This window comes from Orussus abietinus, unplaced genomic scaffold (assembly GCF_000612105.2).
Source record: "Orussus abietinus isolate OABI.00-Male unplaced genomic scaffold, Oabi_2.0 scaffold2, whole genome shotgun sequence".
NCBI classification, from domain to species: domain Eukaryota; kingdom Metazoa; phylum Arthropoda; class Insecta; order Hymenoptera; family Orussidae; genus Orussus; species Orussus abietinus.
Window position 1 is genome coordinate 2,610,179 of NW_019396012.1, and position 21,267 is coordinate 2,631,445.

Below are 21,267 nucleotides of genomic sequence, written 5' to 3' on the forward strand. Positions count from 1 at the left end.
TGGACATGAGTTGCGCTATTCCCTGTATAGAGTCATGTTTGGACTCCTTTTGACGGTCTCCTGGAATTTTTCAACGCGCTTTTGACCTTGACGCGCCTAACGATTCGGAGCTGGTCGATCCAGACAATTAACGCAATGCCGTTAGCTAGCAACGATAACACATTGACCCAACGTTGCTTCAGAGGAGCTGAACGACTTTCTCGCCCCCGCCAGCGATATCAAACGTATTTGCTTATACTTTGACATTAAAACTGAGACAAGAAACGCCGAGCGAGCAGTGCACGTCCAGCGGCCTTGTTGACCCATTACGTGCCTTAAGAGTTTATCGGATAATTGAAGTTTGAACGCGTATCATCGAATTTTTCAATACTTTACTCAAAGTGGTTGAAATATCCTCCATTTTTATCTCGGCCGGGAAAAATGTACGCTCAGATGAAACCTTCGGTTCCTGTGGAGGAAAACTTCACGAGCGATATGAACGGCTCTCCTCCTGATAAGGTAAAATCCTTTTGGATTAATTTTCTCGTAATCATTAATTATTAGAATTTTCTCGGTGATTATAGCGAGAGATAATATACGCGTAGAGACGATATGCATATATTATTTCTCGTGTAACGTTAAAGAATAATAAATATTTCCTGTGTATCGCACGGGGAGAGAAACAGCGAGGATCATTACGGTGTCATTGTGTCATTTAAGTGCTATCGCGCGTTGATAAAAATCATTTTTTGTCCGTCACGTTACATTATACAGAATTAGTGGCGCAACATCGCGGAAGTAAGATGTCCGCTTTATCGGCGACGATACTTCATCCTTACTATCCCATTCATTTGAGCGAGATGTTTCATATCCCGTCTCGATATACGCCGACAAAACGCGACGAAAATCCTTAAGGACGAAGCGTTTGAGTTTCTCCTTATTTCTGCGGCGCACCTTTCTCGTCACTTTCAAGAGCAACCGCTCCATAAAGGAAAACCAGTTTCTGGTTTGTGAAGAAAATTAAAAGGAGCACTTTTCTCAAGTGCCGATCATTATATCTCCCTGGACTTCGGCGCAAGAGCTGACTGATCAAACTCAGCAGAAAGTGTCGTCAGTTTCCTCGAATCTATGTTACGAGTTAAGAGGAATAAAAAAAGGGAAAAAGATAAAGAAGCCCAGGGGTGATTTTCACAATGAGGCGACCTCGGCTCGTAAAAGTGAAGAATGACGTAAGGAGACCTCCGAATTGCTAAGGCTGTTCTTGCAGCTTCCGCTCGACACCTGCATGCCGAATGACGCAAAAGTACATGTAAATTGCCAAGTTTAGCGATTAAACGGCCGGCAATAATTACTCGGCGGAAAGTGGACGTAAAAAAGAAAATGGACGGGGAATTCGATTTATCTCCCTGTTGTGCGCATTCACGAACAAGCGACATTGCAAACACAAAAACAAGGTTTCGTAAAGTCGGGAACGATAGGGCTACTAGAATAGAACGTTGCGCAGCCGGCGATAAGATGCCCCTTTAGGAGCGAATCTTGAAAAAGCTCGACTGGATGTCTAGTGTGGAGTAGAAGTCGCAATGCAGGCGAAAAACTGACTCCAGAGGAGCTCAACAACGACTTAATTACATTAACACTGGTTTTACGCAATGCGCTAAGGGGATGTCAAAGTGGCATCCGAGAAATCAATTTTTCTTTTCTCCCGAGTATACCAAATCATTTCAGACTTTGCAACGTCAATGTGAAGGCTATAAAAAAGGTAAACAATAAAGAAATTGTCAAAAACTTGAAACCTCGTGGGTGTCAGGATCTTCCTTATAGCCTTCATATTAACTAAAATTTGAAACGATTCAAAAGTTTTCTAAGCGAGACTTGTTTGACCAGTATCACGCCACCTTATCACGAATAGAATAATACATTAATGGATTACACATCGGGTGAATAAAAACGCGAGCAGTTTCCTGCGTCTCGAGATTAAACGGATGTCGGATCGACGCGCAATTATGCGTCACTCGATTATCGGGGAATTATTAATAAAGGATTGATAATGCGTTGCTTAATAACTCTACGGTTTCCTCGTACCCGAGACCGAAATGTATATTTCTTCCTCGACACCGAGGAAACTGCCGTGCATATTCGAGAGGAACGAGGGAAGCGACATAGTGGGGAGCAGAAAGGAAAAGTCGCGAGTTGGAAGGGTGCAGAAATTATAAGACAGGAGTCGAGAGCGATCAATCAATCCCGGAACGTCGTAATGCGTCGATGTCCACGTGGAGGTCCTTTTCCTAGACCGCTCTTCGTGGGTTCGGGTAATCCTTTGTGTACCGCGGGTGTTCCAGCCGAAGCTCATGGACGGTGGGAACTACATAAAGGAAGGTCGGGATTCCGCCAAGAGCACGTGCTTGATCTTCTCGCCGAAGAAGCAGGATGAGGTCGGAGTGCTCAGCCAGGTTCTTCAGCTATTCGTCGTGAGTATCTAGCCGTCGCACCTAAAATAGGAGAGATATTAATTTATCGTTTCCCGCAGAAACACGAAGTCAACTTGCTGCACATAGAGTCCAGGAGTTCGCTTCGTCAACCGGACTCCTATGAGTTCATGGTGGAGTGCGCACCTGGAGGAGACCTCGGTGCGGTGATCACGGCTCTTCACAGCCAAAGTGGTTATTTCTCGATAATATCCAGGTAGAGAGGCCAATTTAGACGCCGAAAATGAATATCCATTTCTTCTGTACGTATATCTTAATGTTTTGTAGGGATTAACTCTATGATAATTCGCAGGAATCATAAAGACAACTTGGGCACGGTGCCCTGGTTCCCGAGGAGGATAAGAGACCTGGACAAGTTCGCCAACCAGATCCTGTCTTATGGCTCCGAGCTGGACAGCGACCATCCTGGATTCACCGATCAGACCTACCGAGCTCGGCGAAAGTACTTCGCCGACCTGGCCTACAACTATAAACAGTAAAATTTTTATTTTACATCCCATGGCGCACTCGAACAAAAAAGTATCTGGGACATACCGGGTCATTTTCTTTTTACCTTTCAGTGGTAGACCCATTCCCAAGGTCGACTACACGCCGGAGGAGATTGCGACTTGGGGAGTCGTCTTCAGGAAGCTCACCGAGATGTACCCGAAGCACGCATGTAGGGAGCACAATCACGTTTTCCCTTTGCTTATCGAGAACTGCGGATACAGGGAGGACAATATCCCTCAGCTGGAGGACATCTCGAATTTTCTGAAAGGTAGGTCGTGGATTAGCCTGGCTCGATTTTTATATCGATTGATATTTCATCATTCGTTTTATATTCCTTTCCAAGATTGCACGGGGTTCACGTTGCGCCCTGTTGCTGGGCTCCTGTCTTCCCGCGACTTCCTGGCGGGTCTGGCTTTTCGAGTCTTCCATAGCACGCAGTACATCAGACACAGCAGCATGCCGCTTTACACTCCGGAACCTGATGTCTGCCATGAAGTTCTCGGCCATGTTCCTCTCTTCGCCGACCCCTCGTTTGCGCAGTTCTCCCAGGTCATAGGTCTTGCCTCCCTCGGCGCGCCGGACGAGTACATCGAGAAGCTAGCAACGGTACGTCTGCCCGGAAAAGCGCGATTTCCTGCTCAGGACCTACGTGAAGCGGAAAAGTGCATACAATAAAAGTTGTAGCTTATGGTGTTACGAACAACTTTTGTTAGAAGCAGTTTCCTGTACGACTCGTGGCTAAGGAGGAAATCCAATCCGAAGAGCGACATTATTTCGCTTCTTTGCTAACGAGTACCGATGCGCGCCCGCAGTGACGTTTCATGATCACTTTGCAGTGTTTCTGGTTCACCGTCGAATTCGGTCTCTGTCGACAAAATGGAGAGCTTAAAGCCTACGGAGCTGGACTATTGTCATCGTTTGGAGAACTCGAGTACAGTTTGAGCGGAGAACCGGAATTGCGTCCTTTCGAGCCGACCAAAACAGCCTTGCAGAAATATCCGATCACGGAATATCAGCCGGTCTACTACGTGGCGGAAGATTTCCAAGATGCCAAAGAAAAAATGACGTAAGAACCGCCGATTAATTTTTTATTCCCGTTTCCTGGTTTCGCTCGAGATAGGTAATGCGTTGATTTTCCATGGACCTTTGACCGGAGGTTTTCTTTCAGAAAATTCGCGCAGGAAATCCCCAGGAAGTTCGGCGTGAGATACGACCCGTATACGCAGAGTATTAGTATCATCGACAGTAAGCACCAGATAGAGGAACTGGTGAACAACGTCAACCAGGAGGTGCAGATCCTGATGGATGCTCAACGCAAACTGAAGTCATGAGCCAATTCCTTTCAATTCAAAGCACAATTAATACGCGTCTCTCCTTTTCCATATTTCCTTTGTTTTCTTTTTTTAATAGAATCACAATAAACAATTTACAGTGGGACGCGAGTTGTTATTGATCACGCGTGATTACGTGAGAAAAAGTTGAGACTACACGCGACGATCATAAATCAACTCGCTTCGACATCGATTATGTGCACATCCTCTGGTTTACATAAATAAAATATATTATCTCCCACCGTTCCACGCCTCGATCCTCTCTTTCCATCTTAGTTACATTAAGTAGACGTAAGTTAAGGAACTATGTACCAGAGATGATATGTACGCCCGATTGCGTCCGAATGGGCTGGTAACCATTTGTTTCTATCAACAGGGACCGAATTCTCAACAGTATACGATCAACTTTCCAATACAAAAAATTGAAAGTTCCGTATACGGCTTTAAAATGTTTACCAATGACTCCACTTTGCAACAATGCAAAGTTTTTCATGCGAATAAAAAAAAAAAGTCCGTATAAAGTCGAGAATCGGGTCCCCAACTTTCATACTGAACCGGTAACTGAGATTCTACCTATCGTTCATATCAACCCAAGATAACGATACGTCACAACATCGAAGGCTTGGCAGACGTCGAAATGAAATATTGCACTTGTACAAAAATCCTCGGATCCACGTAGAAAATACACCATCAGGGCCGAATATGATATATGATATGGAACAACCTTAATCGGTAAAAGACCCTGCTTCCGGTGTGTGCGAATCTGAACGTCCGGCGTCGATTCCCTCGATCGCCGTTTCCCCTAAATTCCAAAATTCCCGGAATTCACTGGTATGGATTGTTCGTAGTGACGTTTTCGATGCGAGCCATTAACGTCTTGGCATGGAGTGTATAAAATGACATATACAACCCGTAACAGTCGCGAGGGCTCGCGCGAGAGAGCATCCATATACCACCGCTCAAAAGCCCTTTCAATTCCGAGTATGGACGTTGGATCTCTGGGAGTTTGCAGGCGATTCCATGGTGGTGTACATCATCTCTGCTTGCGGGCAGACCTGGAAGAGCATCATCTCCGGGGCGCCTTCTTGTTGGGTCGACTGGGTCGCTTGATGCTGCGACTGTTGCTGATTCTGAGGCTGGCTTGGCACGACTTGACTCAGGGTCGATCCCTGGGTGGCGTGCATTGCGTTCACCGGTAACGAATGCGAGAACAATTCAGTAGGTACGATCGGAACTGGGAGAGTTATCGGTATGGGAAGTACGCTGACACCCTGGACACCCGGAGAAGCCGATGGCGAGTGCGTTATGACGTTGCTCGCGTTGGTGACGCAACGGCTGGTCTGCTGGCAGGTATTTGCGTTGTACGGCACGCCGACCTGTGGAGAAATTGCAAGAATTAGGGACAGATCATTCCTAATTGCCTAACTAGTAGACAGGGACGAGGTACCGACGTTAAGGAGGGGTGAAAGAATCCCGTATCTGGCGATGAGCAACTGCTCCGAGACCCTGCGGAGCTCCTCCTGCTGGTGGACTATTAGCTGTTGCAGCTCTTCGTGTTTCCTCTGGAGCTCGTCCTGGATCTGATTCTGCGCAGGCGTCATGACAATGCCTTGTTGGTTTAGGAGCTGAAGTGGGACTTTCTTTAATATACGTGTTCTTGAGGAGAAATTATTCCTTTTTAGGGGTCGTTACCTCGGAGGAAGGTAATGCCGACACGGCGGTGAAGGCAGCGGTAACTACGGGTTGCACGGGAACCGCTGCAACGTACTGCGAAGTTTCCAGAAACGTTGGACATCCAGAGTCTATTTCAGAAGGTTGACGAGGTGCTGAGGACGTGGGTTTGGTTCCGCACATGGTGTCAGTTGCAGGATTTGGCTTCGATTTTGAGTTTTGACCGATCTGTTGCGAGTTCCTCGGCAGCTGCGAACCAACTTGTATCGACGTTGCGTTCGATTCACCAGCTCCGTGATATCGAGATCCCGTGTCACTGGATCGCGAAGATCTCGGCTTCGATGGCCAGTGGACAGGTTGCTGTACACCGGCTTGACTCGAAGTAGCGACCTGTAAATGCATTGTTATGGAGGGATATTTATTTATCCCGTAGGATATATATTTATATAATTGCAAGACATGCCTGTGACCGATGTTTGGAACTTGTTGGCACTTTGTCCATGGCCTGACCCTCGGTAAACTCTTGCCCCTCGTTGGCCTTTCTTGTGTGCTTCGACACCTCGATGTAACTGACTACTCGATGAGTGCACACAATAAATTCAGGCTTTGAATTCCATTGATTGTAGGTTATATAAAATCTGGTCTGCAGCCAGATCCATTGCTGACCTTTCGTCAGGAATCTGTAGTGACAGGATGTGCCCTCACCCTTTTGCATAACTGAAAGCGAAGGGCAGATGGAGCCATTTCTTCTGTATCTTTTGAAGATTATGTAAATGTTGAGTTGACTTACGTGATTCGTGACAGTTTACAACCTTGTCTAAGTCGTCGACATGGTAATAATCGTAACCTGATGTACCTAAAACCTCAAAGGGAAGGTATCCGATGATCGGTGGAGCTCTGTGATCGAGAAATAGGAATTTCCACTCGAGACTATGTCTTGACGTGAATTCGGATTTAGTGTTATCTACAATGGATATCTCATGGATGAGCTGAGGCGTTTGCAGACGACCTGTTCCTACAAATAGCAAACTGCAAGGAAGGGATTGCAGGTAAATAATACCTGAACGGAGAGAAAAAAAAGATTTATTAGCGTCGATGCTTACTTAGTATCCTGTGACGTCAGAGATCCTCCGAATCGATTGCTGGGGAATAAATTATCCATCTCAGGATCGACGTCAGTCCCTGGTTTGAGAAAGACTGTTAAGGCAGGTTTCGGTTAATGATTATCTTTGGTTAACATTCTACTTACGAAAATATCCAATAAATTGAACTAATTCATATATTGGTTCCCCCTGCAGATCGTCATCTCCTCTTTTGATGTGACACGTGAAAGACACTTGACTCTCTATAATAAGAAATGTAATTTCATTGACATTGTTGTTCCTTTGTAATATGGCATTATGTGTACGTACCTTTTTTAATATTACATTGATCTTTAGGCCCAGGAATTCCAGGATTTAGAAGAACGTTGTAGAGATACGATTGATCATCTTGATAGGCTATTTCATATATCGTTGCATTAGCTAGTTCACTCGGTAGATATCCCAAGAGCGAGGTAACGCTTTCAGAGGCATAATAAATTCGACCATTCGAAGAGAATACCATTATAAAACCATCCAAAGCCTGCATATCACCGGAGATGCATTAGATAATCTATCATGATCCAGTAACAACAACCATTTGGTACTTACCTCCAGAATTAAATGAGTAAATTCTTCATTTGAGAGGAAGGAAGGTTTCCAATCCTCCTGGATCTCATGAGCTCCCGACCTCAATGCAATTTCTAGAAAACGGAATAAAAAAATCGATCGATATAATTGCACATCTAAGTAACAGCCATATTTGATTTTTCTATTACAAGTTACCATTATGATTCTTAAGGAACAAAATCGTTGATTTAAGCACCGTTGATTTGTCCATCTTTCTAGTGTTTGTGCTAACCATACTTCCTAGCTCATTTACTAACATATTAAATTGATCCCTCCGTTTCTTTTCGCTGAGATTTCTCGACTTTCTGCAAATAAAAAATATTTGAAGGTTCAAATTATCAATCGCTGTCATTACAGACTTACCGTTTTGTATCGTCCTTCCCATCCGTGTCTTCATCCATGGTTTCGCTGAAAAAATCATATATTTCCCGTAAACACACATATTCGGTATTTCTAATTAATACTGCCAGGCACGTAAACATAAACAGTGCGTTGTCATCAAAGAACAGACAGGTGTCTAGCCAAGATGCATTTTTGCACAGACACTGCACATAGGAGAATGACGCTTGCTACTAATTAGTAAAAAACTTAATTAAACGATTGACGAGGTTTGCAATCAAAGAGTAGAATTATTTGTCCAAAGCATCAACTCACTCGGATTGGCGTGAGGAGCCTCCTCGAATATAACTCGCCATTGCAGCTGATTGCAACCTGTTCTCCTGGAATTCTAGACACCTGTGAACTGTCAAGTGAGAGATTGACGACGTCAACTTGGCAGCTCTCAGTCGATTGACACCGTTTACCCTCTTCTTCCCGGTGTTTGATTTTCCACTAATGTCGATTAAATTCTACGTAAAAGCATTTACGCAACATCTTTCGCGAAATTGGTTAAACTTGCAATCATTCGCAGTCGCGTGTTATTGCTGGGATTGCTGGTGTCACTTGATGCAACTTGGCGCAGACTGTTTCCGTTAGAGCCAGCCAATCAGCTGATCGCAATACTCAGCATCAGAGAAGAGAGTAGCCACGGCAGAGATGAGTTGGGAGATTGCTCATGGGCAGGATCGCGTAATCGCTATCTGTGCTGCCCTCGACGGAGAATGCAGGCGGCTAACGGATTTGCTCCCACGGCGGCCCAACTCATGTCTGCCTGTGTCGCGATGGTGAAAAACACTGGTTTAGACTCTGACAAATGTTCTGATCTTGGTATCTTTTAAATAAAATAAGCAATAATCAGTCAAGAAGTGATAAAGTGTGTCGTTGCCAATGATTTCTACTATTTAGAGGAAATCATTTGAATCACGTCGATAGAAGTGTCAGGGTAAAATAACCGTTGTTTATAAATGGTTAGAGGTTACGGTAGTCTGTAGAACTTTCATAATTGTTAAGAGATATGGTATTAACAATGAGGATGTGCATCTTCGGGCAAGGAAGGCAGTATCTTTCGAATATTGCTGTTTTAAACTCTACCATATGTGGAGCAAGACATACGAGTACTCTTTTTAAAGTTAGTATCGACGTAACAAATTGGCCCTACATTCTGGGACATGTATATTTATGTATACGAAATTGTTTTGTTAATTTTTCTACTTTCTACAGAGAACTGCACCCACTTCACAAATTGCGTACTCTACGGATACTCAAAAACAAGAGAACAAAACAATAAAAATATACAATGGCATTTTAACATCCCATATCGTCCGTGTCAAAGGATTCTCACTGTTGACGTCGATCATATCTTTGGGTAGTCAACCATTTTTCTTTGACAAGATAGGTTCAGATATCAGTACAGCGGTACTTACTGGTATCTCCATTTCAATTACGCTTCTCGCTGTTGCCACACCTTTGTTATTACATTCTATAACAAGAAAGTATGTCACTCAGTTGGAGTATGACCCAAAGGACGATAAATATATTGCCACCCTCTATACCATCTTTTTACGTAAAAAGAAAGTATGTTGACTTTAATTGTATAATTGAAACACAGTTCCAAAATATTGCTATGACAATAATTATTCGGTTAACATTTCAGCTTGAATTCACGCCAGCAGATGTTGAAATGCCGCTCGTTGAGAGAATGTTTACGTCATGCTTCGTAAAAGGCATACCAATATTCATCGATCCAAGACACTTTGACGATTACACGCATTACAAAAGAATTATGGGATATGACAAACCTGTGGATCTGAAATTGCACGTACCCAGTATTAGGAAATAATTTACAAGTTAGTTAACATAAACAGGAAAAAATAATCACCTTCTGATATCAACGAGCTCTTTATTACGCAGTATCCTCTCTATCCTATGACCTTTGCGCCATGTAGAGCAGGACTTCCATGCATCCTGTAACACGGTTGTAAATACCGGTATTCCAAGACGGTACGATACACATATTTAAAACGTATCGCACCAAAGCGATACCCGGTCGTTTATGCCGACAGATTAATAAATCAATGCCTTGAATACGCGTACCAAGTGATCGGGGTAAATTGAGTCTTAATTCCACGACGACGGTTCTCGCGCCGAAAGACCCGGCCCCACGAGACCGCCATTCCATGGTTCGCCTTCATGGGCATGATCCCCTAGAACCTCGCTTCGTATTCGCGTTCAACCTGGCGTGCAAACCGACGAACGCTCGGTTCACTAAGCCGGCAAGAGGTCGAAGTCATCCGAGACGTGCACCATAGGTACATGAAGAACGTCTATCTGCGGCCTGGACTTGAACTCGCAGAGGCCGACCTCCTTCAGCTTCCACTCCCAGTCCATCCGCTGGACCGCGTGCAAAGACTCAGCCTCATTATGGTGCCTTAGCAGCATGGCCTCCTGCGGGTTAAAAAAGAATCCCTCGATAAGCCCATTCTCAAGCGCAACAATAAAAAAAAAAAAAAAGGACGGTTACTAAGTGTACTACGCTCTTTTAAGCTGAATCGAAGAGTATTCCGAATCAGCCGGTTTTCGCGTAGCAAGGATCGCTATAACCCGGATTATTGAGCGAGGAAATTTCAGATAAAAGATCTCGCGTTTTTAAGGAATCCGGGTATATTTGGAAGACGTAGCGAGTTCCGATAAGTCGTACCTTGATCTTCTCCCACTTGTCATCGACGTCCTGCAGCCAGCTCAGGAAGAGCCGGCCGTTGTACCTGCTTCTGGCGTTGCGGTCCTTTTCCTCCTGTTCCGGGGTGATCACGTTGTAGACCTCCTCGTCCTTCAGGATGGTACAGACGGAGAAGGGCAAGGATTGATTGGCCAGGGCCCTGGCAGCCCTGCCATGGACCCGCAGGATCTCCTGCTCGACCGACAGGACGAGCTTCTCCTTCTCGACGACGTGCTGCATCCTTAGGCGGTACCTCTCCTTCTCCTGCTCCACGTAGAGGTCCTTCATGGGGTTCGGAAGGCCCGCGGGTGGACTCACGTTGGGTTCTTTTTTCGCGTTGCTAGCCAGAACGTAGGTGCATCGGTTCATCAGGTAGTCCTTGAAACCCTGAGGAGGCTTCGGCTGGACCGGGAAGAGACCCTTCCTCCTTCTCTCGATCTGCACGAAGAAGACTATCTTATCAAATCTTATCTTCACCTACGTTGCAAGTAGAGTCAAATTACCTGCTTCCTGATATTCAGGAACAGTTGATAGCAGTTAGTGATGGGCTGATCATGCGGATGCACCTCGGGACCGGTACTGCTGTTCTCGTTGGCCTCGACGTTCGCCGTGGCCGCCTGCTGGGCCTCCTTGTTCGGCTTCATTTTTCTCTTCCTAGGATGCAGCTCGACCGCGGGTGTAGGGGCAGGCGGCCCTCCAGAGGTAGCCGAGGTCGTCGAAGTCGTGCTCTCCGAGGCCTCCGATGTCCCATCTTTCGGGCCCTTTCCGGTCGAGTCCGCGTTCTTCTCCGACTTCTCGGCAGCCGAGGTCGTCTTGGCGGTGCCGGAGGTCGACTCCGAGGTGGCGACCTTGCTCGACTCCGTGGTCGTCGTCTCGGGCGTGGGCGAGTGGTGACGTTGCTGCTGAGGGGACGAGTTGTTCGACCGGTCCGTCGAGGAGGTCGCTGGAATCGGTGAGGAGTTCGAGTAACTCGCGTTCCCCGCCGATCCACCGGTTGTCTCCTTCTGATTGGACGATCCGTTGCTACCGTTGCTGGTCCTGCGTCGGGAATAATTACGAAAAAAATTATAGAATTATGAAAAATAAACGATGAAACCCAGGAAACAATTAAAGGAATTAAATCAGAGGAACGTGGGGAATCGACCGACCTGTGAGAACTCCTGAGGACCCTCTGGTAATGCAGGAATCTTTCTTCTCCGGGCAGAGCCCCGCTGAAGTCCTTCTTGTCCTCTGCCTTTGAAGTAGTGGCACCGTCAACGGGGCTGGTCGTGCCACTAGCCGTCTGCGACTGATCCTTGTCCGTGGAATCGTTGCTGTTCGAGCTGGCCACCACGTAGGGCAACTGATGTCCCCGATTCGATGTGCTCTTCCCGTTCCTGCAGCCCTGCTCCTGCTCGGACACCGTGCTCTGGGGTATGACGATCTTCAGGGGCGGCACCTTCGGGGCCGAGCTCGAATCCGAGGAGCTCTTCGAACGATCGTCCTCGCCGTCCGATTCGGGAGGTCCCGGGGTCGCCGTCTTCGAGTTCGTCGAGCCGGAAGGGTTCACGGGCTTCGGACTGCTCCCACAAGCTGCGGAAGAGCTGGGGCTCTTCCGGTCCGTGCTGGAGATCCCCTGGCTCTGGCCGCTCTTCCCGGAAACCGCGCCGGAACCCTGCTTCCCGGACTTCGTGCACTGTCGAATCGAGACAAGAAATGTTTACCGACGAAATCGTTCCACCAGGTCCACATATACTCGTCCAACCCTCTCCCCTCGTTTTCTTACCTTTTCCCCGGCCCCCGCGCCGCTCCTGCCGGTGGTCTGCCTCCCGGCGGCGCCCTTGGGCCCCTCCTTGGTGCCCTCCGAGTCTTTCCTCTTCTTCCTCCGGTTCTCCTCGTCCTGCTCGTCGACGGGGTCGCCCTCGAAGGCCCTCTTGCCGCAGGAGGGAGAGGCGGCGACCGCGGCGTCGTCCGCCCCCGAAGACGGCGTCGCGGCGTCCGAAGAGGCCGCGGGGGTGGCGGCCGTCCCTCCACCTGTGGCGCCTCCACCCCCGCCCTGGCCGCCCCCTCCGGACTGGGCCTTGGACCCCTCGCGGTCCTTTTCGGGGACCGGCGACGAGCTGGCCCCCCTCACCGGGGTCGCCTCCTTGGAGCTCTTGAACTCGTAGACGTCGCCGCCGTCGGCGGAGGCGCCGCCGCAGCTGGCCGGGCCCGAGGCCGGAGGGGCCGCGGGGCCCGACGACGTCTTCGAGGACCCGTCCATGGGGCCCGGGGTGTGCGAGCTCACCTGGCGGCTGCCGGTGCCCTTCTTCTCATCCCTCGCGCTCCGCACCTGGTTGAGCCGCAGGGTCACCCGCGGCGAGCTTCCGGACTGGCCCGATCCCGATCTGTCAACTGAATCATATTTTATCGTTAGTACGGCAATTCATAGAAATCATCTATTATAATATATATTTTAAAATTGAGGATAGAAATTCATAACTTTTTTTTCTTCGCAAGAAAATAAATAGACGCGAACTTATCGTGGCTCGCGGTAATCGCGCATATTTTCTCTCGAGATATCTATGGTAGCTGCGGACGAAATCGAGCCTCGTTCCTAACCCACGTTGCGTTCGTGTCTCATATACTAATTGCAGGTTGAAACTGCTCCCCAAGGTTACGGCGAAGGCTCGACCGGTGCTCGTGTCGAAGACAGAGCGACTCGACACTCGTTGGGAATGAGTGAATCTATATCGGGCACTTCTTTCACCTTCTTTCGACGTCGATGTGCGAGGGATTGGTCGGTCGATTAATTTCCCGAGTGAAACTTCCCGCACCACGGAAGCGTAATTTCGCACTTCAAGGAGCGAGAAATTAACGCGACGCGTATATATTATTTTCCTACGTACCCAGTAAATACGTTCCGCGCAAAAAATCCTTAATAATCATTTCTAAAAAATATAGATACCGAATAATAAATTCCCTTCAGCTTAGAAGCTCCACTTCCCACGTGCGTGACGGGCACCTAATTTTTCTAAGGAGTAGAAGAAAAAAAAATTGTTTAAAAAAAAAAAAAACAGAAACGTCTTGTCGATCGTAGAAGAGGGGAAATGCCCGGCGCGTGAGCCAGACAATGCCTAATGACATGTAATAAAATGGAGGAGCCGATGTCACTAATAATGAATAATAAAACCCGAGGGACCTCGCGATTAGGCACGAAGCCTCCTGCGCGGAGTCGCGGTAATCGCCCACGCGCGATCCGCATCGCCTGAAAATCGATCTTTCAAAGGAACGCCGCTCGAGGGAGTGCCTATTGTTAGGTAACGAGACCGCGAGGGAACAGCCGAGAGGCGAGGTCGCCGACGACGAAGGCGACGGGGGCCCCGCCGAAGACGAATATTATCACGCGCGTGGACAAAGAGCGATAAATTACGCGGCAATAAACGTACTATCGGCACGGCGATATGTCGGACGTATCGGCCAGGACCTCGAGCGCCACAATACCGGGCTCGAAAGTCCCTCTAAACGGACCGAAGGAACAATGGAAACTAAATGACCGGACAAACAACGTGAAAATCCCGGTCAAAAGTGGGGCTCGAGGAGTAAATAGTCTTTCGAGGTGGGAAATCCGGGGAAAGACATCGTTTAATCCCCGCCGCACGAGAGCGGAGGAAAAGTGACAACCGGCGTGACCTGGAAAATAAACCAGACACCGAGGAAAAGTGAACGACCCGTGGGAGACTCAAAAGACAATAGACGCGGAAAATTCGGAGGAAAAAGAAAAAAGAAATCGTGCAATCTATAGAAATGATAGGGATACCCGCGACGAGGATTAAGGCCGTAGCCGTCTCTGGTTCGCTCGCCGGGGGTGGCGGGTGTAGAAGAGATCGCGGGGGTCCCCTCGTCGAGGAATCCGCAAAGAAGTCGCCGGGAATTTGCAGAAAGCCGCGGGGGGAAGGTGCAAGGTCGCCGGGCGTTTTACTCGCGCCTTCGCCTGCTCGAGAGCGCCCGGGACTGGTTTCCAGCTCGCGCGATAACCGATCCGGCGCAGTTAACGACTCCTCTCCTCGTTTTCTATTTCTTCCCGGCCCCTCATTTTTCTCCAATTCGCGCTCTCTCATTACCGCGAGCGACATTGTCGGCAAACAAACGGCCGTAGTCGATCGTGGGAGCGGAGTTTTCCGGTCGCGCGCGTTTTACGAGCCCGCCGATCAGGGCCGCCCTCGATACCGAACTCGTTTCCCGTCCGAAGCCCGCGACCAACGTCTGCCTCGTGGATATTCGGCTGCAGCGTTCCTTTCCTCGCCTGCGCCCCTGGGGCCGCACCTTTCCCGGAACGCCCCGAAGCGGTCTAAACGTAAGACCGAGAACTCCGGGTCTACCTCAATGAAACATAAAAAAGAACCACGGTAAACGAGGAAATATTAAAAAAAAAAAAAAAATGGAATACAAGGTATATAGCACATCTAGGGTATCAGCGATGGTACAGCTGGACATAGATCTCTCACGTGGATATCGTACATCTCGCACCTATTACACTGTGTATTTATCTAAAGCTTAGTTATTAAATGATCGATCGCGAGACTTCTCTACGCACATTCCGTCCACGCACCGGTCAACGGGCCCGAGTTCGATCCGGGGCAGTGGAACGCGAGCGGTCGGCGGCCGTTGGCCCTGCGATGGGCCCTTTTCCCAGACTAAGGCCCTGCGCCAGTATTGCCGACGTGTCAGGAAAAGCAGCGGCGCGCGCAGCGTCCGACCCGCGCCTGGAGGCTCAAGGGGGCCGCCGAGGAGAGGCGAGGACCGGCGACTACGGGGACGACGCCGAACACGGAGGGGAGAAGAGGGCGCGCGGAGGTCCGAGAAGCTCGCGCGGCTCGCCGGGCCCGACTGGCCCGGGTCGGCCGAGCGGCCGCCGAGTCGAGCCGAGCGGCCCGAGCTGGCGGACCACGTGGTCCCCGCCGGGCCTCGGGCCCCGACTCGGCCCGAACGGGGCCCGCGCGCCTAACGGGACTCGCGAGTCGGGCCCGGCACGCCGAGACGTCGCGACGTCCCCCTCAGGGCGGCCGTTTTCGATTTTTCACGGAATATCTCTTGCCAGAGGCAGGTGTCTCCCCAAACCGGGCGATTGGAAATTGAAGTACACCGTTGAAAGAGGAAAAGAGAATATTGAGATTTCATAAATGATATCCGAGAAAGTCATTCGACAAGGTGTACACATTTTAGAATATCCTAGGAACGTGACGCGAACAGGGGCAAGGAGACGAAGCCGTGACTATGTCGAATATGTTATCGGGTTTTTCGAAAGGGGAAAAGGGTTAACGAGGGAACACCCGCGCACTCCGAAGGAAGACCGCGTTCGGTGTACCAAGACCGAGGGAGGAATAATTTGCCGCGCGTGGCACATCACCTCGTAGACTCGCCCGCAACAGTCGCGCCGTAATTCCGCTTAACTCGTTACTGCGTAGAGGCTGATCCGCGCGACGCGAGTAACTCGCTCGGTCCACGGGGGCTGCGAGCGTTCTCCGTAGGCGCGAGCGAAACGGAAGCGGGAACGGGGGAAATGAATAAAATGAGAAAAAAAAGAGGAGGAAGAAGAAGAGGACTATCTCGCGAGCGCGGGAAGGGGAGCACGCGTCACGTCTCGGGAATGTCGTATCGTCGTTTAACATCGGGCCGGTAGTGCATCGGGCGCTATTATTACCCCCGATTGATGCAATTACGGTAGAAGTACCGCGGAGTCGCGCGGGCGGGACTCGTGGCCGGTCGGGGCGGTGCGCGCGCACCCGCCGAGGAGGACGGAAGGATAGGGGGCGCGGAAGCGCGAGCGAGAGAGCGGCCGGGGGGGTATATAAGGGGAGCCACGCGCCGCGCGACGTCATTGGCCGAGGAAGAGCCGGCGGGGCGCGACGCTGGATGGTCCGGTGACACGGCGAGACCCCGCTCCGACACTTTGTTCTTGCATAAGAATGCACGCCGATTGGCCGGCAGTGATGAAGAAAAAAAAAAGGGAATGAAGGAGGCTCGTATACGTGCACGCGCATCATCGGTCCTTGCCGCGCCAGAAGCGAAGGAGGGAGAAAAACGAAGATCAGGAAGCTCGTGCGCCTAATGCAGCAGGTTCTACGAGTCGCCTCTTCGTCTTTTCCCTCGCTCCGTTCAAGGCTCCCCTCCTGGTCGTCCGATCGGAGCTCCCTTCGTCAGGGCCGAGATTACATGGGAGGTGATTGCACTCTCAATTTCCTTTCGTCCGGTTTTCCTCTGAACGGTGCACTTTCAGGTTGGAGCCGTTGGTAAGTGCGGCCCTGCGATAGCCATCTCTCCAGCCCCATTGAGCATTCCGTGGTCGGGTACCTCCGGCTCGTCCCGACCTAACCTCACCGCGCCGGCCAGTGGAACATCGTCTAATTATCTCCGGCCAATCGGGGGGCTCGTCGATAATAAGCCGGTGCGGCCAGACGGCGCGAGTGCACCGCGCATGTATATAGATATTAAACCACACCGAGTAGCGCCCCGTGCGGCGTCGTCGACCGCAGGCGTACGATGCACGACACATGTGCCGCATTATTACGGTGGGAAGCGAAAGGACTCTTTGACATGGCAGGCCGGCCGACATTGACATTAGGGACGGTAAGGTCTGCTTCGATCTTCGGGCTCGACCGCCAGGAGACAATTATGTAATAGGTACATAATAAATACAAGTACCTTTGGCGTCAGGCAGAAAGAATATCAAGCTAAATTAAGACTAGAAATTAAAACTGGGTCTCAATGGATCGAAAAGAAAGAGTATGGCAGGTGGAAGATGTCAAAGTGTCAGAGCGGCTCGTTGAATTGGAGAGGAAAATATAAAGTTGCTTGAGTGGAAATGTTTTTTAGTCCCCCACACGTGAGGAAAACCAGAAGAATAAATAACCCCCCGGGATATACCTTTGTTTTGCGGTGGTGTCCTCCGCATCTCACAGGGGGCTCCACCGTCCTCGACGATAGGAGGCGTAGTGGCTCTGGTACTGCCCGACGTACGCAGCTGGTGCTGGTAGTGTTGTTGATGCCGATGATGTTCCTGAGAGTCCTTGTACTGCTGTTGTTGTGATTCTTGCTCGCCGGAGACAGTCGCAGGGGTAGAACCCGAGGTGTTGCTCGTCGCAGGAGCTGCTCCTTCGTCGTCAGAGCTTGGACTGGTGCCAGCTGTGGTGTCTTCGCCAGGAGCATTCGCTGTCTCGCTGTCTGCAACGAATGGAAAGAAACGTCACAAAGAGAACCTCTTGAAACAAAATGCTCGTACAGGGATTGACGGAGCCAATGAAATAGATTTAGGTAATCGGTACCTTGAAAACTGTGCGTTAGGGCGACTAATTCGTCTTCCAGGAGCTCGAGGAGTGCCGGCTCAAGACGGAGGAAGGACTCGTTACGCGATGTCGACGATTTTCGTCCAAAGGAAAGACACGGGAAAGAAGCTGTTTTGAAGGATACAGGGACGCGGAGGATGCACGGCACAGACCTCATGGGAGTTCACAGCGGCTCGGTTTGACGGGTGCATATCTCGAGGGCGGCGCGGACACATCCTGTGGGTCGATTGCGAGAGACCGAGGCATCGCGGAACGTGCCGAGCAGACCAATGACCGAGGTCGACCCCGACATGTCGAAGCGCCGCAGGAAAGGCTCGTTAGGAACGGCTAGGAATTAATTCTCGACCGGGAGACTTCAGAACCGGCCTCTAGGATGCTTCGGACGCCCGTGAACTCGACGAACCAGCGCCGAGAGTCTCCTTCGAGTTTTTAGTCGGACATGTCCGCGCCTCCTCCTCGAATTTCCGGCACCAGACGGCACTACGCTATGAACGGCTACGGGAAGAAGCTGCAGCCAATTCCACCTCTCTGCCGCGCGTGGTCGCGCGCTACTGCTTCTCTTGCCCGACTCAGCCAGCGATCAACGCGCCGCTGGCGCCATCTACCGGCGCCCCCGTCAACTTGGAAGCTACCCGCGACTCAATTGAAAACAAGAAAATCTGGACGGTTTCCAAATTAACTAGATTTACCGCTTTTCTTGAAAGATTTAATAGACGACTGACGATTAATGTTTATCAGTCGAGGTTTATGATAATGGTTGTTTTGTTATTGGGCATGGATCAGGGACATTTAAGTGACCATATAGAGTTTATTTTAGAGCGAATAGGGAGAGGGACTTTGGGGAAAGAGGGTTCGTTAGATGTCAAGACGGCACAATTTTATACTCTGGGGATGCGATAAGATTATTCCTGATCCAGGATCCGTGCCGATATGCATGGAAGCATTTTATCTTATCGATAATCGAACCTGTAGAAAGTTATGCCATGACGTACCATTGGCATCCCTGGTATTAGGGTCGTAGCCATTCGGTAACTGCCCAACACGGAACTCTTCCTTCCGATTTGTCGTTCCATGCACGGCAGGCTCTCCATTTTTATTCGTCCATCGACTCTTGGCACCGCGCTGATGTTGTATCGCCGTCTTCGATGAACTCTGCGTGCTGTTTTCAGAACGAGCCGTTCCTGGAAAAATGACAAATATCCATTAAAGCTTAGTCGAATGTAAAATTGTGAATCAAATTCTCCCTCTGTCTTCAAAAAATATTCAACTCTTGGTAAATATTTTTCTTTTTTGCAAGATACTCTTGTTTACAGAAAAATTACGAATTACACTCCAATTGGCAGCCCTGCCTGCCAGTCAGTCTCTCGAGCCGCCATTGCTCTAAATCTCTCAGGTTCTCTCATTCGCGGCCGCAAATTATAAAAAGTAAATATTTACACGTGAACCCGCTCACATAACCTAACCTCGGGGAAAACATACCGCTCTATTCGACGTCGACCACGAGTAGAACAACTGAAATAAAATAAATTTCTGTCATCCGGAAAAATCAGCGCTAAATCTACAGAGCAATCGAGTCATCCAGGCGGTCGCCCCGAGTCGCCTGTCACTCGTGTCACGTGTCCAGTCCACAAACGAGCAAGCCTGCCGAATCCAGCGACTTTGCCGAACGGAAAACCGGGCGCGACGACCCCGCGACCTGCCGCCGCTCCTTACCTCTCTCTCTTCCCCAACCTGAAAAACATTCAGGAACCTGTAAATCTCATTTGCGCGCGCGCGAATGCCCCAACACGCGCGTCCACGATGAAAACATAACCACACATAACCGCTTTCCCCAGCAAAAAGGGAACGGCGGACAAACATACACGAGTCATGCGGCCACGGAGACGGAACCGCGACGGAACGTTCGCGGGTCCGTGACTCGACTGCTCGAGATCGGCGAGGCGAGACGAGCGCCGCGGTAGTCGACATTTTAGGTTAGGTTCGAGTCGCCCGCGGACCCGACGACCCGCGTCGGGTCCGCGGGTCCGGGGACTCTCCCCGCGATGACAGGCACCTCCCGAAGAAGGCTTTGCGCCGTGATTTTTGCCAATCCGATCCCCACAGACCAGCGGCCAGGGCTCGGATCGATAAAGGCACCTCGCGGTCTCACCTGATACCATTTCCTGGGAGGTCATTTGGAGGAGAAGCGCGAGCTGCTGGCGCTCGGACATCCGCGCTGGGTAACCACGGAAGCGACCGTTACCGCCTGCGGGCATGCCGTCCGCGCAACTCATGTAACCGAGGCCGAGGAATCCACGACACGCGGGCGCCGTTTGTTTACTTCAGGCCCGCAGCACGGGAAATTCTGGCGCCAACTCCGGTCCGCGGAAGTTAACCTAAAACTCCGCTGGTAGGCTCTGCTCTCTCGCACGCCATTTTGCCCTGGCGAGGCGCGCACGAATTCGCACGGGACGCACTGAACCGGGCCGAGATCCACCGCCGCGCGGTTGACGCGACCGCGCCGAGTCACTCTAGGTTGATTTGCACTCGATGTTTACAGGCTCGAACGTTCAAGCGACGCGACACGTGTCCCCGAGAGGGAATATCCAAGCGACGGTCGGCTAGCCGCGCGATATGACGCAACGGCGCTCGCCCGACGTTAGGTTGGCGCGGCTGCCTCGACGCGCCGCCGGCGGGAAATTCAAATCCTCCGAAGGCGCGCAACCGTTCCACAAGATTTTCGGATATTTTATTCGCTCGCCTCGAGGTTTAGAAATTGACAGTCCTGCTTCGGCCCGCATTCGTTAGTTGATAAAACATACGAATGTATCAATGATGTTTAAATATATAAATATATGTATGTATGAGCGAAAAAGAGGTTAACGAGTTTTGTATCGTGGACCTGAAAATTACCTGGGGAGGGCACCACACCATACAACGTTTGACGAATCTTTTTAATAAAGAAAACGGGCTTACATACCTCCTCCTCTCGTTCGCGCATAATTTCTAATGTGTATATCGTCCTAGGGATCGCTCTCGTCGGTCGCGAATACGTCAATTCGCAAAATTAATCAGGTACAGCCGTTCGAAACCCAATGGAAAACTCGACTCGCTAACTCGGGTATATCAAATCGCTAGTCTACGTTCGACTAATGCGAAAAACAGCGGGGCAGCGGTTGGACCCAACGAGGCTGTCGGCGGTCGTCCTTTAACCTCAAAATCCCG

The 21,267-nt window shown here is 50.0% G+C and overlaps 4 protein-coding genes across 6 annotated transcripts; 2 read left to right on the forward strand and 2 right to left on the reverse strand.

Moving 5' to 3' along the window:
* The first annotated feature begins 47 nt into the window (after positions 1-47).
* LOC105700494 (protein henna) lies at positions 48-4,391 on the forward strand. The gene is made up of 8 exons (XM_012426348.2): positions 48-498; positions 2,319-2,447; positions 2,507-2,661; positions 2,758-2,940; positions 3,026-3,222; positions 3,298-3,560; positions 3,791-4,020; positions 4,123-4,391. Exons 1-8 carry the CDS (start codon positions 421-423, stop codon positions 4,283-4,285), a joined length of 1,398 nt encoding a protein of 465 aa, XP_012281771.1. The 5' UTR covers positions 48-420; the 3' UTR covers positions 4,286-4,391.
* Positions 4,327-8,663, reverse strand: LOC105700492 (circadian locomoter output cycles protein kaput). Its single transcript, XM_012426346.2, has 12 exons — positions 8,320-8,663; positions 8,029-8,073; positions 7,822-7,970; positions 7,648-7,739; positions 7,369-7,579; positions 7,206-7,301; positions 7,060-7,138; positions 6,747-6,985; positions 6,420-6,673; positions 5,978-6,346; positions 5,737-5,910; positions 4,327-5,661 (listed from the first exon to the last, which is right to left on the reverse strand). Exons 1-12 carry the CDS (start codon positions 8,358-8,360, stop codon positions 5,257-5,259), a joined length of 2,154 nt encoding a protein of 717 aa, XP_012281769.1. The 5' UTR covers positions 8,361-8,663; the 3' UTR covers positions 4,327-5,256.
* Positions 8,664-8,831: 168 nt separating this feature from the next.
* LOC105700495 (transmembrane protein 70 homolog, mitochondrial) lies at positions 8,832-9,938 on the forward strand. Its single transcript, XM_012426349.2, has 3 exons — positions 8,832-9,172; positions 9,265-9,618; positions 9,698-9,938. Exons 1-3 carry the CDS (start codon positions 9,059-9,061, stop codon positions 9,881-9,883), a joined length of 654 nt encoding a protein of 217 aa, XP_012281772.1. The 5' UTR covers positions 8,832-9,058; the 3' UTR covers positions 9,884-9,938.
* On the reverse strand, positions 9,927-20,682 carry LOC105700491 (flocculation protein FLO11). 3 transcript variants are annotated; one of them, XR_002762406.1, is made up of 9 exons: positions 20,213-20,336; positions 19,056-19,244; positions 17,645-17,941; positions 12,525-13,132; positions 11,908-12,434; positions 11,263-11,797; positions 10,742-11,197; positions 10,138-10,488; positions 9,927-10,008 (listed from the first exon to the last, which is right to left on the reverse strand). XR_002762406.1 is itself a non-coding variant. In XM_012426343.1 (8 exons), the coding sequence occupies exons 1-8, from the start codon at positions 20,334-20,336 to the stop codon at positions 10,309-10,311; spliced, it is 2,916 nt and encodes a 971-aa protein (XP_012281766.1). In that variant the 5' UTR covers positions 20,337-20,682; the 3' UTR covers positions 9,927-10,308. The 3 variants fall into 3 exon arrangements, 2 of the variants coding, with proteins under 2 accessions (XP_012281766.1, XP_012281768.1); XM_012426343.1 differs by having other exon boundaries at positions 9,927-10,488; positions 20,213-20,682; XM_012426345.2 differs by lacking the exons at positions 19,056-19,244; positions 20,213-20,336 and adding an exon at positions 18,043-18,735 and having other exon boundaries at positions 9,927-10,488.
* Between the last annotated feature and the right edge of the window lie 585 nt (positions 20,683-21,267).

Bases quoted from the DNA above. Each gene is read 5' to 3' on its own strand.
- LOC105700494 (XM_012426348.2), top strand. From the start codon at position 421: ATGTACGCTCAGATGAAACCTTCGGTTCCTGTGGAGGAAAACTTCACG. The intron at 499-2,318 runs GTAAAATCCTTT...CGGGTGTTCCAG, and splicing joins ACGGCTCTCCTCCTGATAAG to CCGAAGCTCATGGACGGTGG. The intron at 2,662-2,757 runs GTAGAGAGGCCA...GATAATTCGCAG, and splicing joins TATTTCTCGATAATATCCAG to GAATCATAAAGACAACTTGG.
- LOC105700492 (XM_012426346.2), bottom strand. From the start codon at position 8,360: ATGGCGAGTTATATTCGAGGAGGCTCCTCACGCCAATCCGA. The intron at 7,740-7,821 runs GTAACTTGTAAT...TCCGTTTTCTAG, and splicing joins GTTCCTTAAGAATCATAATG to AAATTGCATTGAGGTCGGGA. The intron at 5,911-5,977 runs GTAACGACCCCT...GTCCCACTTCAG, and splicing joins CGGCATTACCTTCCTCCGAG to CTCCTAAACCAACAAGGCAT.
- LOC105700495 (XM_012426349.2), top strand. From the start codon at position 9,059: ATGGTATTAACAATGAGGATGTGCATCTTCGGGCAAGGAAGGCAGTAT. The intron at 9,173-9,264 runs GTTAGTATCGAC...TACTTTCTACAG, and splicing joins ATACGAGTACTCTTTTTAAA to AGAACTGCACCCACTTCACA. The intron at 9,619-9,697 runs GTATGTTGACTT...TTAACATTTCAG, and splicing joins TCTTTTTACGTAAAAAGAAA to CTTGAATTCACGCCAGCAGA.
- LOC105700491 (XM_012426343.1), bottom strand. From the start codon at position 20,336: ATGAGTTGCGCGGACGGCATGCCCGCAGGCGGTAACGGTCGCTTCCGT. The intron at 17,942-19,055 runs GTACGTCATGGC...CATTCGTTGCAG, and splicing joins TAATACCAGGGATGCCAATG to ACAGCGAGACAGCGAATGCT. The intron at 13,133-17,644 runs GTATATCCCGGG...AATATGATTCAG, and splicing joins GACACCACCGCAAAACAAAG to TTGACAGATCGGGATCGGGC.